The sequence below is a fragment of the Hypomesus nipponensis genome, chromosome 10, assembly GCF_054491055.1.
Source record: "Hypomesus nipponensis isolate SF chromosome 10, ASM5449105v1, whole genome shotgun sequence".
Taxonomy (NCBI): domain Eukaryota; kingdom Metazoa; phylum Chordata; class Actinopteri; order Osmeriformes; family Osmeridae; genus Hypomesus; species Hypomesus nipponensis.
In genome coordinates this window covers 3,334,656-3,349,308 of record NC_140370.1, presented here as the reverse complement: position 1 = coordinate 3,349,308, position 14,653 = coordinate 3,334,656, and the positions used below count along the sequence as shown (strand labels likewise).

Here is a 14,653-nt window from a genome sequence, read left to right as displayed (position 1 = left end):
GGACGTTTGTTATGACAGTCACATCTGTCGACAAAGACGACCCCAAAACACAAAATGGAATGCTGCGTTACAAGATTCTGTCCCAGAACCCCGAGAGCCCTAACTCCAACATGTTCACCATCAACAACCAGACGGGAGGCATTGTTACCGTGGCAGCGGGCCTGGACAGAGAGGTACGCCAAAACAGTCCTTCCTCTCTCTCTCTCTCTCTCTCTCTCTCTCTCTCTCTCTCTCTCTCCCTCTCTCTCTCTCTCCCTCTCTCTCTCTCTCTCTCTCTCTCTCTCTCTCTCTCTCACCTCCAACTTCCTTTCAGCACACTAGATATGTTTGTGAATCCTTGCAGTCTCATTAAAAGCACATTCTCGTTAACATAGGCATATTGCAGCTAAATTCATTTTGCGATCTCCTTCGCCGTGCTGCATACTTATTGTACTTCATCAAGATACGCTAGCCTTTGTTTACCCAGATGAGTTGTGGATTGTGCCGATAGGAAGAGAAGCAGAACGTGGGTTTGTTTGGATCCTCGTATTGCCTGATATCTGCTGCGTCTTCAAACTAATGAGGCAAACTGAACGTCGCGGATTACCATCTCTCAATCGAGAACCCCAAAATGGACTTGCACGCTTCGTAGTTATTTACCCTGACGTGGAGGCAACATGCATCATTGAGTAGCTAAATGTTGTCTTTTCTTCCCCACCCTCTTTCTTCCGTTCGGTGCTATAAACGGTAGCACTCTCCTTTAATTGGACGGCCTTGCTTACCAGAAAATAAAGGATGCAAATAAATATATAACGCCTAATGCCTAAGCCAGTTGGTGCTAGTCTGGAGAGGGCAATCTGGCTAGCTGGCTGCTCAATCCATTCTGCCCCAGGGCCCCCGTTATGTGTATGCTGGTCGCCACCGTGAAAGTAATTTACCCGGCTCTCATTACCTAGCAACTGGTCCGTCACCTGAGTGGCTTTTAATGTGAAGGGAGTCATTTGTTACCTGCAGGATCCCCCACCATGCCTCATGATGGTCTGAACTGAGAGGAGAGCACCTCTCTCTCTCTCTCTCTCTCTCTCTCTCTCTCTCTCTCTCTCTCTCTCTCTCTCTCTCTCTCTCTCTCACTCTCTCTCTCTCTCTCTCTCTCTCTCTCTCTCTCTCTTTCTCTCTCTCCCCGTTCTCTCTCTGCCTCCTCTGTCTCTCGATCTCTTTTCCTCTCTCCCTCCCTCATCGACCATCCATGGGGAGCTGGTAAAGACCAGAGGGGGGTAGCCCTTGCAATTAGGAGAATAGACTGGTCTGATTTAAAAGCTGTCGAGTCGCCGAGGGGAAATTGAATCGCAAAGTGATTTTAGAAAACAGGCTCAAAACAATCTCTGGAGCCGTGTTTTGATTTTTAGCCTCTCGTTCACTTTTCTGCCCTTCCTGTTCTGCTGCAGAAAGTCCCTCAGTACACCTTGATCATCCAGGCCACCGACATGGAAGGCAACCCCATGTACGGCCTGTCTAACACCGCCACAGCCGTCATCAGAGTCACGGACATCAACGACAACCCGCCGGAGTTCACCTCAGACACGGTAAGCAAGAACACCGAGCTTCACAAAGCCCCGCCCGGCCAAATCCCCGTTACACAGCAGGCCTGTCGCCACCACCCACCCACAGCCGTCACACTTCCTTTGGACCGGCTTTATAGATGTTCCAAACACACTCGCGTCCCGCCGTGCCCCCCTGCTTGCCGTGTCAGATCAAATCCAGAATATCTCCCTGCCCACGGAACCAACCCTGCCGATATTTGTCGCTGTTTCAAAGCTAGCGTGTAGAAGCTTTCCGGGCGGTCCCTAACAGTTCATCGGGGCCGGGCTCCTTGTTTGCCGTGTTTGTTAAGGACCTTAAAGTCTGACCACGTCACAGTGACTGGAACTTTGGCTCCAGACTTGTATTCAACAGGGATGGTTGCTCGCTCAGGCATGTTGTTTTTGGTCCTCCTGTAACTCAGTATCCACTAACCGCTACGATGTTTTATTAATGCAGTTTTACGGAGAGGTGCCTGAGAATCGGGTGAATGTCATCGTTGCCAACCTGACGGTGACTGACAAAGACCAGCCCAACACGGCTGCCTGGAACGCCATCTACAAAATCACCGGGGGCGACCCCACCGGCAGGTTCTCCATCCCCACGGATCCCACCACTAACGAGGGCCTGGTTACCGTCGTCAAGGTGAGAACGCGCCTCCCAGCCCCTCCGATCCGCACACCGCCTCATCCCCACATCCCCTGAGAGATACTTATTCCGAAAAGCAGAAAATCCAGCTCTAAGAATGTCTGTTTGTAAGTCATCTCTAGTATGTGTCGGGCAACGCAAGGGAGCAAATGTGTTTGTTAACTCAGTACTCGAGGTCAGTTCTGACCGAGCAGCTAGCATCAACTGGGCATTTCCAACCTCCTGCCGTGTCCCCCCTCTCCCCAGCCAATCGACTACGAGGTGAGCAGGTCGTACGTCCTGACGGTGGTGGCTGTGAACGACATACCCCTGGCCCGGGGCATCCACTCCCCCCGCCAGTCCACCGCCACTGTCACCATCACCGTCATCGACGTCAACGAGAGCCCTTACTTTGACCCCAACCCCAAACTGATGAGGCTGGAGGAGGGCCTACCGCCAGAGTCCATCCTGACCACCTTCACTGCTCAGGACCCCGACCGGTTCATGCAGCAGAGCATCAGGTCGGGAGGCCAAACCACGAATCTCCCATGGACAGGCTTTCAAACCGACCACTTGTATGTCTTCTGAAACCTTCTCGTCTCGTCCTGCCTCAGGTACTCCAAGTTCTACGACCCGGCCAACTGGCTGAGGATCGACCCCAACACGGGCCGCATCACCACGACCGCAGTCCTGGACCGCGAGTCCCCCTACGTCAAGAACAACATGTACAACGCCACCTTCCTGGCTGCCGACAACGGTACGCCCTCTATCGCTGCTGCCACTTTCACCCCTCCTCCTCACGCACACGCACGCCACAAACGCGCCTCTGCAGCGTTGTTTTAGATTGCCAGAGCAATCTTCCCGAATGAATTTTCCTACGCGCCTGGCTGTCGACAGGATACGTTTTAAACAGGCACTTTTACAGACACCCCTCTCAAAGCTATTACCGTTGTCTGCAGACTTCAGCACAGGCCACGCTGTTGCACGGCTGCAAACGTTTCCTGGGCAGACACAAACGGTACCGTTTTGAAGATTTAGAGCAAGGGAGTGTAATTGGACACTGGGTGCCAGTTAAAAGTGAATTATGTACCAGGCACCGAATAGAGCCTGAAAAGGGAAGGAAACAATGGAGCCAGGCACCACACTGTTCTTTATCTTCAGCTTTTGTTTCCGACAGGAATAACAGAATTCACTCAGCTGAAGGTCAAAGCAGGTACCAGGCACCAGGCGTGCTACCTTGGTGGAAGGTTAATGTTCTCGCGATCCCCAGAACTAGCGAGCGTGTGGACGCGCTCAACCTCTGTCCCACGCTGGCAGAAAGCAGCTTTGTCTAGGTGTACCGTGTTCCACAGTGCATAGCCTGGGCCAAGGGGCTTAAAAAACTCCCCCCACAGAGAGGTTTCTTGGCATTAATGGGTCAGGATTGGATGACTAGCTCCTCTGAGCGTGTCCCGAATGGTAAAGAGCCTCTTAGCCGTGTGAATACAGAGGACCAGGGGAAAGTGACAGTGGGCTCTGTCTGTCAGCGTTAGTATGCTCACCCAGAGGCCCTCATTACAAAGATGCAAGCCACGGAGAGTCGTCCCCCACTCACACACACACACACACATACACACACAAGTACACACACCGACGTGTGACCACGGACACACACACACACACACGTTCACTTTTTCCCCCCACTACCTAAAATGCTGTGATATCTCCCTGGTTCCCCCGTTTAATCAGTATGCGGTTTGCCTGGAGAGAGTCTATTGGCTCACGGGGCCTGTTTTACCATGAGAATGCGTGATGCACAGTGTGGGAAGCACAAAACAGGAAAATGAGGGCGATCACTTCAAATGGAATTCCATGTCCTTATCTCGATGGAGATTGTCCTTATGAAATCCATATTATCATGCATACAATTACGTGTGTGTGTGTGCGTGTATGTGTGTCCTAGGCGTTCCCCCAGCGAGCGGCACAGGTACCCTGGAGATCTTCCTGATTGACATCAACGACAACGCGCCGTACGTGTACCCTCCGGAGGTGGAGATGTGCGAGAAGCCCGATCCCAACTTCATCAACATCACGGCCGTGGACGGCGACATGAACCCCAACGCCGGCCCCTTCGCCTTCGAGCTGGCCAGGAAACCTGCCGACGTCCAGAGGAACTGGACCGTCACGCGCCTCAGCGGTAAGGCGGAGCCACCGCACCCCGCGCGATGTCACTTCCTGTCCGGAATCCCGACGCGTTTCACGTCTGGGGGAGAGGAGGACCCTGCGACTCCCCCCGGTCGTGTTTGAATGAAGTCGAACGGAAAAAACCCAATGATTGCTGGAGAGTTTAGTTAGTATAGGCTTGGGCTAGTATTACTTCACTGGTGGTTTGAACTTTATCCCTGATTAGCCCCAGCTAAAAGGTCAAGTGCGGCCGTGCCGTTTTGATAACAGAGCAGCTCTTTAGGTAGCGTGCTTCACATGGTGGGTTTTGAGGAGGCTGTATAAATGAGATTAATAACGGGCCTTTGGAACAGCAAACAGCCTTTAATTGATTATGCTAATTATGAACACAGAAAAGGCAAAGGAATGAGTCATTTGTTGTGTGCGAGCGATTAGATGTTGGGAGCCTTAACGCAATGAATAAATATCTTAATAGGATAACAGCCATATGGATTATGGGTACTGCTGGATTTTCGCCTAAGCGGAGTTATCAAAAGGTCTTCCGTTTGGTTTATAAACTGGAAACCTAAATCCTGACCATATTTTGGCTTAGATACTCAGATGCTACTTCCAGGTAGGAAATGGTGCTGTGTATTTCTGTCCAACAGCATTAAGGTCCTAATCGCATTTCTACACAGATGGCACATTTGGAGTTGGACTTAATCCTATTTTTTATGAAAAAAGTTGCACTCTGAGCTGTTGGACTAAAGGAACATGGATGTTTTGTGTTATTGAGTGATAAGCAGCTAAGTGGAATCTCTCTCTCTCTCTCTCTCTCTCTCTCTCTCTCTCTCTCTCTCTCTCTGTGCACGCCCTCTCTCTCTTTGCCATCTCTCTCTCTCTCTCTCTCTGTGCATGCCCTCTCTCTCTGCCATCTCTGTCCTTTCTCTTGCCTCTTGCCTTTACCCTGCCTCTCTCTCTCCCTCTGCCCTATACCTCTACCCTGCCTCTCTCTCTCCCTCTGCCCTATACCTTTACCCTGCCTCTCTCTCTCCCTCTGCCCTATACCTCTACCCTGCCTCTCTCTCCCTCTGCCTTTACCTCTACCCTGCCTCTCTCTCTCCCTCTGCCCTACATCTTTACCCCTTCTCTCGCTCTGCCCTCTATCCCTCTCCTATCTCCCTCTCCTCTCTCCCTCTCCCCTCTCTCTCTCCCTTCCCCCCTTCCCGGCCCTGTCCCAGGCGAATACGCCCAGATCAGCCTGAGGATTGGCTTCCTGGAGAGCGGCATCTACGACATCCCCCTCATCATCACCGACTCGGGCAACCTGCCCATGTCCAACACCACCTATCTGCGCGTCAAGGTGTGCCAGTGCGACATCAACGGAGACTGCACCGACCAGCAGCTCATCATGGCCGCCGGCCTGGGCACGGGCGCCATCATCGCCATCCTGCTCTGCATCATCATCCTCCTCAGTGAGTAGGAGGAGCCAAAGCCAGTCAGGGTTCGATTGGTCTGGCCTGACGCCCAAAGATAGTCCCGGTCGGGACGCTTTCCAAGCTCCCAGTTCTGGATTGGATGACACGTGTGTGAAAAATGTGGAAGGTATCACGCTCTGTAATGTGGGATCTCCCATCTCTCTCCCCCCGCCCCTCTCTGTTCCTCCCTGCGTGTGCAGTCCTGGTGCTGCTGTTCGTAGTGTGGGTGAAGAGGCGCGATAAGGAACGGCAGGCGAAGCAGCTCCTGATCGACCCCGAGGACGACGTGAGGGACAACATCCTCAAGTACGACGAGGAGGGCGGAGGAGAGGAGGACCAGGTGGGCTGCTGCTGCACACACACTGCTGCTGCTACACACACACTGCTGCTGCTACACACACACTGCTGCTACACACACACTGCTGCTGCTACACACACACTGCTGCTACACACACACTGCTGCTGCTACACACACACTGCTACTACACACACACACTGCTGCTGCTACTACACACACACTACTGCTGTTATACACACATACTGCTGCTACACACACACTGCTGCTACACACACACTGCTGCTGCTACACACACACTGCTGCTACACACACACTACTGCTGCACACACACTGCTGCTGCTGCACACACACTAGTGCTGCACACACACCACTGCTGCTACACACTGCTGTACACACACACACACACACTGCTGTACACACACACACACACACTGCTGTACACACAAGCAAACTGGAAGTGTGATGCATATAAGTTAAAAACGACAAAGCGCAGTGTTAAGCACAAGTCCATTGATTTGAATCCAAAAATGGTTCAAAGGAACAGTAAGACAAAGTCAGGATGTTGGAGGGTGTTCTGGTGTTCCCTCCGCTCATACCCGGGCACCGTCCTTCTATGAATGGAGGCACAGCACAATTCAATTCACAGAAACAATCTCTGTGCGGAAGTTGTGCCCTCACACGTCCTCACGCCGGTTTGGCACGCCGCATCTTCTCCTGGTGATCCTAGAGGTCCAGCTCAGGAGCTGCTCTGACGGCTCCTGGCTGCAGGCGTGAGGAAGCGAGACGTCGCTCCCGTCTGCCAGGGGCCTCTGCTGCTGGGGCTGGTTCAGCCTGAGTCTTACCTCCAAACCTCCTCCCACAGCCAGCCCCTCTCCGTGTCTCCCTGCTCCCACACCACGCCAGCGCTCACTGCTCATTCAGTACTCTAAAGCTCAGAGTCGGATGGCTGAGCGGTGAGGGAGTCGGGCTAGTAATCAGACGGTTACCTGATCGATTCCCAGCCGTGGCAAGTGACGTTGTGTCCTTGGGTAAGGCACTTCACCCTACTTGCCTTGGGGGGAATGTCCCTGTACTTACTGTAAGTCGCTCTGGATAAGAAATGTAAATCCCTCATTAATAAACGATGCATACAGTTAGCGCAAGGGAACTGTCCCATGAGCAGATGGCATTATTACAAATGGTACTGTACACTGTCACCAGTGGCAGGAGGACTGTGCTAGGAGGGGGTGGTACTGGGTCTGGTCTTAAATGAGCCTTCCCTGATGGGTAATTGGTGGTGAAATGTAATTCAGAGACAGACATCTGCCAGGCTATAATTATGACACTTACATGGAAGGTAACAATTTAACTAGGAAGCCATTACACATCTGCCAGTGTAAGAGAGAGAGAGAGAGAGAGAGAGAGAGAGAGAGGGAGAAGGATGGAGTGCAAAGGACGCCCACAGACACACAGAGTCAAACTCAAACTCATTCCCTCACACACAAACGCACACATGCACACACACTGATTGTGTTACAAGAAGAACTCCATGATGTAAGACGACTAGAAATGCTGGTGGGGGCAGAGGACAGATTTATAGAGAGAACATGAGCCTCCATTTTGAACGGCGGAGGATGGCTGGACACCAGAGGGAAATGGGCTTGTCTCCAGACGGTGGATTCACTGTCGGGGTGAAAAATCAAACGAAGGCGTCCCCGGCCACGTGGACTTTCTACCGTGCGCCGCTGTTCTCCCTATCTCCCCGCTGGGGAGGAAATTGAAGTGTCAACAGCCTTGGCTGGTCTCAGGATTTGATTTTAGTCGCCACCGTCATTGGTTTTTATTGGTCCAGAAGGTCCACATTTTACCAGAGCGAGCGGCCGTTCAGACCACAGACCGCGCGCTTCTTTGGGACGGGGCCGAAATAAAACTTCCGGCTGAAAGATCATCCGATCCGGGAAACGCCGTTATGAGGTGACGAAGAGCGCTAAATGAGTTTGATAGAATGGCCTGTTTCCCCCCCCCCTCGTCAGCAAAGATAAGGACGTGGGAGATGTGTTCAGCTTTTGCCCATACCCGCTGTGCTTAGAGATCAGGAAAGTCGAAGCGCTGGAAGGTGACAGAATCATGTTGAACCACACCGGAATGCATATTGCAAAGAGGATCCTTTGCTTAGCAAGAATTCATTTTCGTACTCGGAGAAAGTGTTGAGATTACGGTTCCCTTGTTTCTTTTCTTCTCCTGACAGCTCTGTTTATGCAGAAGCAGCGGGTATCTGTTTTTCCCTTGCTCGGTTGTCAAGAACGTGAGAAAGGGGTGAGAGAAAAGAATTGCCTGTTGCCTGCTGACTACTCTGTTACATGTTGACTTTTAGAGGAGGGTGCACACAGCTTGTTGACAGACACAAACCGTTTCTTGTGAAATTGCGACTTTGGCGTCGACACCCCCAAAATGTTTCGAGTGAAAACGTGACCCCACACACACACACACACACAATCCGTTCCTCCGTCCCCACACACAATTCCGCCCCCCCCCCTCCCCCCCCCTCTAACCCTCATAAGGAGGAATGTGCCATGGCACTTTGCTGTACAGTGGATTCGAAGGGACCAGAACTGGCCGAAAGGGGAAAGTGCACGTCAGCAGCTTGAGGACGGGCGTTCCCAGAGGGCAGCGCACGTCGTCATTAGACCTCCTCTGTCCTCCTCGCTGGCAGACGGCTGTGGAGTCTGTCACCGACGTCCTGACCCCAGGGCAGACCCTGTGGAAGGTCCCAGTTGGGTCAGAGGGAAATGGGCCTGGGGATATGGCCGTCCGGCCTGCCTGCTCCGTAGGGACCATTGTTGTCCTCCGGCCAGCACTCTGGCACTCTGGTGATTCCCCAACACGTGCACGCGTCTGTTTGGTTTGCTGTTTCATGTCCGTGGGTGTGTCTGTGTGGTTGTGTGCAAGTTTGAGTGTCATGTGTTTGTGTGTGTCCACACACTGGAACGCCAGTGCAAGCAAGCAAGGACAATTTTGAAGAGGGATATTAGAGATGGATGGAAAAAAAAAACTCCTAAAGAGGGAAGATCCATCATCCACGCTTATTAAGCACACCCTCTGATGGTGTTCTGCCTGCCATACCTTCTCTGTCTGTCCCCATCCAGGCCTGCTGCACGCAGAACCCAAGGCAAACTCACAGCTGCTTTTCAAATATGTATCCCTCCCTCTCTCTCTGTCTCTTCCTCCATCACTGTCTCTGACTCATCTTTCCTCACCTCTCACTTCCTCCTCCCCTCCCCTCCCCTCCCTCCCTGCATCCCTCTCCTCCCTCCCTCCCTCTCTCCCTCGGCCTGTGACTCTGCACAAATCGAGAGGCGGCCAGGTTGCCTTGGCAATGTTAATAGGATTAGTAATGGCTTATGCATACCAGCCATTCCGTGTCTGGGGCCTGGATAAAGCAGAACAGTCGCCTCGCAGCCTTACAGCAGCACAGAGTGCCTCTGGAGAAGACCACTGGCCCGGCGACTTATCATCTCCTTATCTCCAGCCCACCCACTGGTCGACCTGCTAGCCGTGTCCCTGCTAGCTGTTGTCCTTCAGCGGGGGGGGAAAAAAACCACAGTCTCATGTCAGGCTGTTCTTTATGCACTTCACATCGAGGCTCTTTGACACTCGCTCGGGTCGGCATCTTACCCGGGCGACCGTGCTCGGTTGTGTATGTGTGGGGTGATTCGGGTGTGTCACGCGTGTGATGGGGAGGGTCGGGTCAGCGCGGGTGTGTGTGCGCGTGTGTGTGTGTGGCTCCATACTGACTCCCATCTGTCCCCTCTGTCCCCCGTCCCCCCAGGATTACGACCTGAGCCAGCTCCAGCAGCCGGACACGATAGAGCCTGACGCCATCAAGCCTGTGGGGATCCGCCGGATGGACGAGAGACCCCTCCACCCGGAGCCCCAGTACCCTATGAGGTCAGCCGCCCCCCACCCCGGGGACATTGGAGACTTCATCAACGAGGTAAGTACACGCGCACACACACACACACACGCACACACACACACACACACACACACACGTGTAGGTGGTTAGATACACACCGGCTACCCACCGGCGCAGCGTACACACACGCTCATCAGGACTGCCACTTGGATAAATGTGCACACACACACAGAACGCACTCATCACCACCCACCTGCGTGTGGAATGTCACTTGTTGTAGGAGCTGCACGTGCTGGAGGACACACGCTGCTAAACGTTATTGTGGTGATTCATCGTCAGACCCCACAGTTGGATATCATCTGCCTGCGCCTTGGGTAGAACCTGAGCCTGCGAAAGACCATTTTCAATTTGCGGGAGATAAAAATCTGAAATTAGATTTCTGACGTAGCATTATTAATGTCCTCGTGTTAGTGGTCTATGAAATAGACGTCTTAGTTTGCCAATAAAACAAACCGATTTACAGCACTGTATTAGGCGACGTGAATAATTCGAATTCGACATATTCAAAGGCGGCAGGCCCTTTATTTCTACCGACCCCAAAACCGAAGCTGTTCGACGAAGCTCTGTTCGCCTGGGGCCACCGTTGACTGGAACGTAGCACAGAGAGAGAACGTGAAATGAAAAGGACAGTCATGTATTTTTCACCAGCTCCAACAGACAAGACTTTCACTGTATTACAAATGGAGCTTTCTGCCAGCCTTTTTTTGGATTCCTCCCAAGTTTTTTCGATTAGCGCTTGCCCTTTCCACGAGCCTCCCACTATATCTTCCCCCACTGGCCGTTCCCTTCCCCTGTCGCTCGCAGGAAGTGTCTCACACCCTGGCTTCTCTGGTCAGGAGATATTGCCCGTGTGGGACAGTTTGTCCCCTGTTCTATACAAATGATCCCTGGCAGTCAGACAGGCCTTTCTGAGAGACTCGTGCGTCAGGCATCCGGTGTGTTCTTTGTTCTCGAGGACATCGTTGTCCGTCCCGAGAACCGCGACCCCCCCCCCCAGGTCCACATGCCCGGTCCGGATACTGCTGATACTAGTCCGCCAGGCCGTGTTAGATCCCCTGCCCCACCCCCACCCCAACTCACCCAGGCACTGGAATCTAACCTGACCAGTGAAGGCTGGCTGCCAGAAGGTGGGGGGGAGGGGGGGTCAAGAGTGTGCACACAGCCCCCATGCCCACTGAGCCCTTGGCACTTAATTAAAAAAGGGAGGGAGGGAAAATTGAGGCCTAGGTCTCAAATCCGCCCAAGAATTTAACCTCGCGGCAGGGGCCAACAATGGCCTTTTCATTCGGCCTCCTGTGTCTGGTCCGGGCGAACGGGGTTGTTGTTGGGGAACACAGCCTCACCTCACAGGCCCCTCGTAGGAGCCGGGCACATGGACGGTGCACTCGGCTCCACGCGACCACGACTCGGGACCGGTTCGCTTATTGAAAGATGAACTCCGACGTTAACGCGATGAGCGGGGGGAAACAGGATGTTATTGAGCTACTGATTCCACCATTGTTCCTCTGCAGAGCCGAGTTGAAGGATGAGCGGAAGAATGGCAAGTGAGGACAGAGGATTGTTTTCCCTCAGACAGAGACGATTGTCTCCCTCGCTCAGGATGACTCTGTTATAATGGAATAAAGAGGGAGCGCTCTGTGATTGGCTAACCTCGTAACGCCAGGCGCTGCGGGGGCGTTGGTCCGGGAGGTGGGGGTTCCAACCAGCGGAGCAGTGATGGCTGTAATTGCAATGAATGATCCATCTGTCATATTTCCCACCAAATTATCAGCGCGCGGAGCCTTGAGCAAACATTTAACGAAGGCTAACAAGTGGAAAATAATCGCTAAGCGCCCGCGCACTTGCATCCAATCCATCTTTTTCGTTTTGAGACTGTCGCTGCAGTGGCAGGATGGAGGGCCCTATAAATCTCTGCCATGTTTCCAATGAGCTTGTGGTTCATTCCTCCTTGTTGTCGCTCCATTTCCTTTTAATTCAGTTATTATTTGTTGGATGTCGCCACGGCAGCGATAAGATGGAGGGGGGATGAGGTCCGGGTCCAATGAGGTTCATGGCCAGAGCACATCTCCAGCTCCAAGATTAGCAATCCATCAAGTCTCACACGTCCTGTTAAGGAATGGGCTTGGAGATCAATAGCCATCCATAAGGACCTCTCACGACGCCACAAGGGCTTCTGGGAATGTTGGGCGCAATCGTCCAAATGAAGAACGCCCCCCGCCCCCACCACCACCTTCTCTCGCCATGGGAACGTATTGAGTGGTGCTAAAACATCTTAGCATGTCCTCACCCATTTTGCAGCACTCTCGAAACCTAGTTGAGGGGCCAGCCACCGAATACGGATCAAAGTGGGAGGGAGTATCCCAGGCTGCGTTGGCAGTCCCAGAGATGGCACGGTGGAAGACTGGAGTATCCACGCCTCACCCCGGATCAGCGCCCCAGTGCCGAGCCTGTTGACAGGGAGGGCCATTCAATTGTTTTCAGGAGGAAGAATTTGAGAGAGAGGACGCTGTCGTCCATGCTCAATCTCAGTTTGGGATCAAGTGCTGGATAATCTGGCATCCCAGACACAAATCTTAGCCCCCGCCCCCCCCCCCCCCCCCAAAAAAAAATGCTGTAAACACACAACTAAATATTAGACATGAACTAATCCTGACAGAGACCTGATTTCCTGAACACTATATACCCTGAGTCGGGTATATATTAAGGGAACTCTTCCTGTTTTAGCTGACATAGGAGAAAAACGGCTGGTTTGAGGGGCCATTCCTGTAGAACACTGTGTCGGTAAACAGTCTGGCCTTAATCTTCTCATCTAAATGTTGTTTTTTTTTTTCTTCCTCACAGGGACTTAAGGCCGCAGACAACGACCCCACTGCCCCACCCTACGACTCCCTGCTGGTGTTTGACTACGAGGGCAGCGGCTCCACGGCTGGCTCCTTAAGCTCCCTCAACTCCTCCAGCAGTGGGGGGGACCAGGACTACGATTACCTCAACGACTGGGGGCCCCGCTTCCGAAAACTGGCAGACATGTATGGCGGGAGCGACGACTAGGCCCCACGCCCAACAACGGAGAAGACCGGAGAGTGATGGAAAGGGGTGATCTTTTTGTTCCCTGTTGATGGACGTGGACAGCTTCTGATTACTGATATCCCCCGAGAGAGTGACGGGACAATGACAGAAAAGTACAAAAATTTACATAATTCCGAAAATGTTAAAAAACAACCAACCTTGGCTTATTGTTGTAGTCTACGCATACATATGCTTGTTGAAGGCTTAGGCATAGGCTGCGGTCCAGTTTTGGAGAAGGGGAGGGAACATTGGTGAGCTGTCACTGTTTGGATCGTTGGTATTGAGCGCGCTCAGTTACACTTGAATTTCACAGTACAGAAGCACTGGGATATAATGTGCCTTTTTGTACATTTTTTGGATCTGAATGATTAGTTTTATGTTCAAGGCTTTAATGGTACTGACTTTTGGAGTGATTTCAAAACATAGGAAAGTATGTTACACTATGGTATGCTTCTACGTGCTTTTTGGTTACACAATACTGCTGTTTGTTGAAAATGATTATTTAAATAAAGCTGAAGAAATGATGAAGGATCCTTTGTTAGCTTGGATGGGACAAAACAATTAAGAACAGCACTGTACAGTACGCTAGACTTTTAGACTTTTTCACTAAAAGATTAAACTTATGCAGCTGGTTGCAAATAAAGGGAGTCATACATCATACTTTTGTAGCGGAATATTATTTTCCTTGATTTCTGAAGTGGTGTAGTGTTTTACAAAAAAAAACTGTTTATTTTGTTCTAATCCATGTACACTTCATTTGCCTTAGTCATCATCTGGTACTTTCAACTTTTACTTCACTGTAAAAAGATGTGTGTACATAATGTTTTTCTTTTTTTTTCTTTTGATGTAGTCTTTGAAGAACTGCAAAAAGTTCCAAACTTGTAAATGTATGATTTGGACTACAAATTGAAGTTTTGCATGTTTTTATCTTTTCACAACAACAAAAATTAAAAATAATGTTATTTCCGAAATTTATTTACAAGCGAGAAAATAAAAACTGGGTGACATTAATTGTGTAGAAGTTAAGAAAGTCTTTTGTATAAAATGAAGGAAAAAAAAACTAAGAAACAAAAAAGAAAAATCGTAATCTTGTCAGCACAACTGTTTGAATTTGTACCAAAAAGGGGGGTGTGGTGTTCTGACCACGTTGGCACTAATTACTGAATCAGCTTTAAGACTGGGAAAGGTTTTGTCTAAAGCCTTGTGGATAATCGTCTGTACTGGAAAACAAATTATACTGACCCCAACCATCCGAATAAAACGCTAATTTTGGAGCTAGAGACTGTCTCTTTTTTCCATTTGCTTTTTCCTCAAACTCAGCATTGTTCATGCAATTGGATTACACATTGTGCAATTTATTGAAAAGGACAGCAGCGGAAAAAAATAAAATAAGATTGTCTTTTGTGCCCCAAAAATGTGTATTTTTTGCCCAGTTTTGATTAGTTGTTTAGGTTTGTATCAATATGAAATAGGAATCAGGTGCTTGGTCTACATAAACTGTCTATCCAGTAGATGGAGAGTATCCTGGAG

The 14,653-nt window shown here is 51.0% G+C and overlaps 1 protein-coding gene across 1 annotated transcript in view; it reads left to right on the top strand.

Annotated features, from left to right (window-relative positions):
• LOC146270841 (cadherin-2-like) overlaps positions 1-14,403 on the top strand; it is a 56,738-nt gene extending 42,335 nt beyond the window's left edge. Inside the window, exons 7-16 of the mRNA XM_084706660.1 lie at positions 1-173; positions 1,425-1,562; positions 2,017-2,202; positions 2,452-2,705; positions 2,799-2,941; positions 4,127-4,360; positions 5,568-5,801; positions 6,005-6,144; positions 9,911-10,075; positions 12,899-14,403. Of these exons, the coding sequence (XP_084562786.1) occupies positions 1-173; positions 1,425-1,562; positions 2,017-2,202; positions 2,452-2,705; positions 2,799-2,941; positions 4,127-4,360; positions 5,568-5,801; positions 6,005-6,144; positions 9,911-10,075; positions 12,899-13,105 (1,874 nt within the window). The 3' untranslated portion in view covers positions 13,106-14,403. The remainder of the gene's footprint in view (positions 174-1,424; positions 1,563-2,016; positions 2,203-2,451; positions 2,706-2,798; positions 2,942-4,126; positions 4,361-5,567; positions 5,802-6,004; positions 6,145-9,910; positions 10,076-12,898) is intronic.
• The last annotated feature ends 250 nt before the right edge of the window (positions 14,404-14,653 follow it).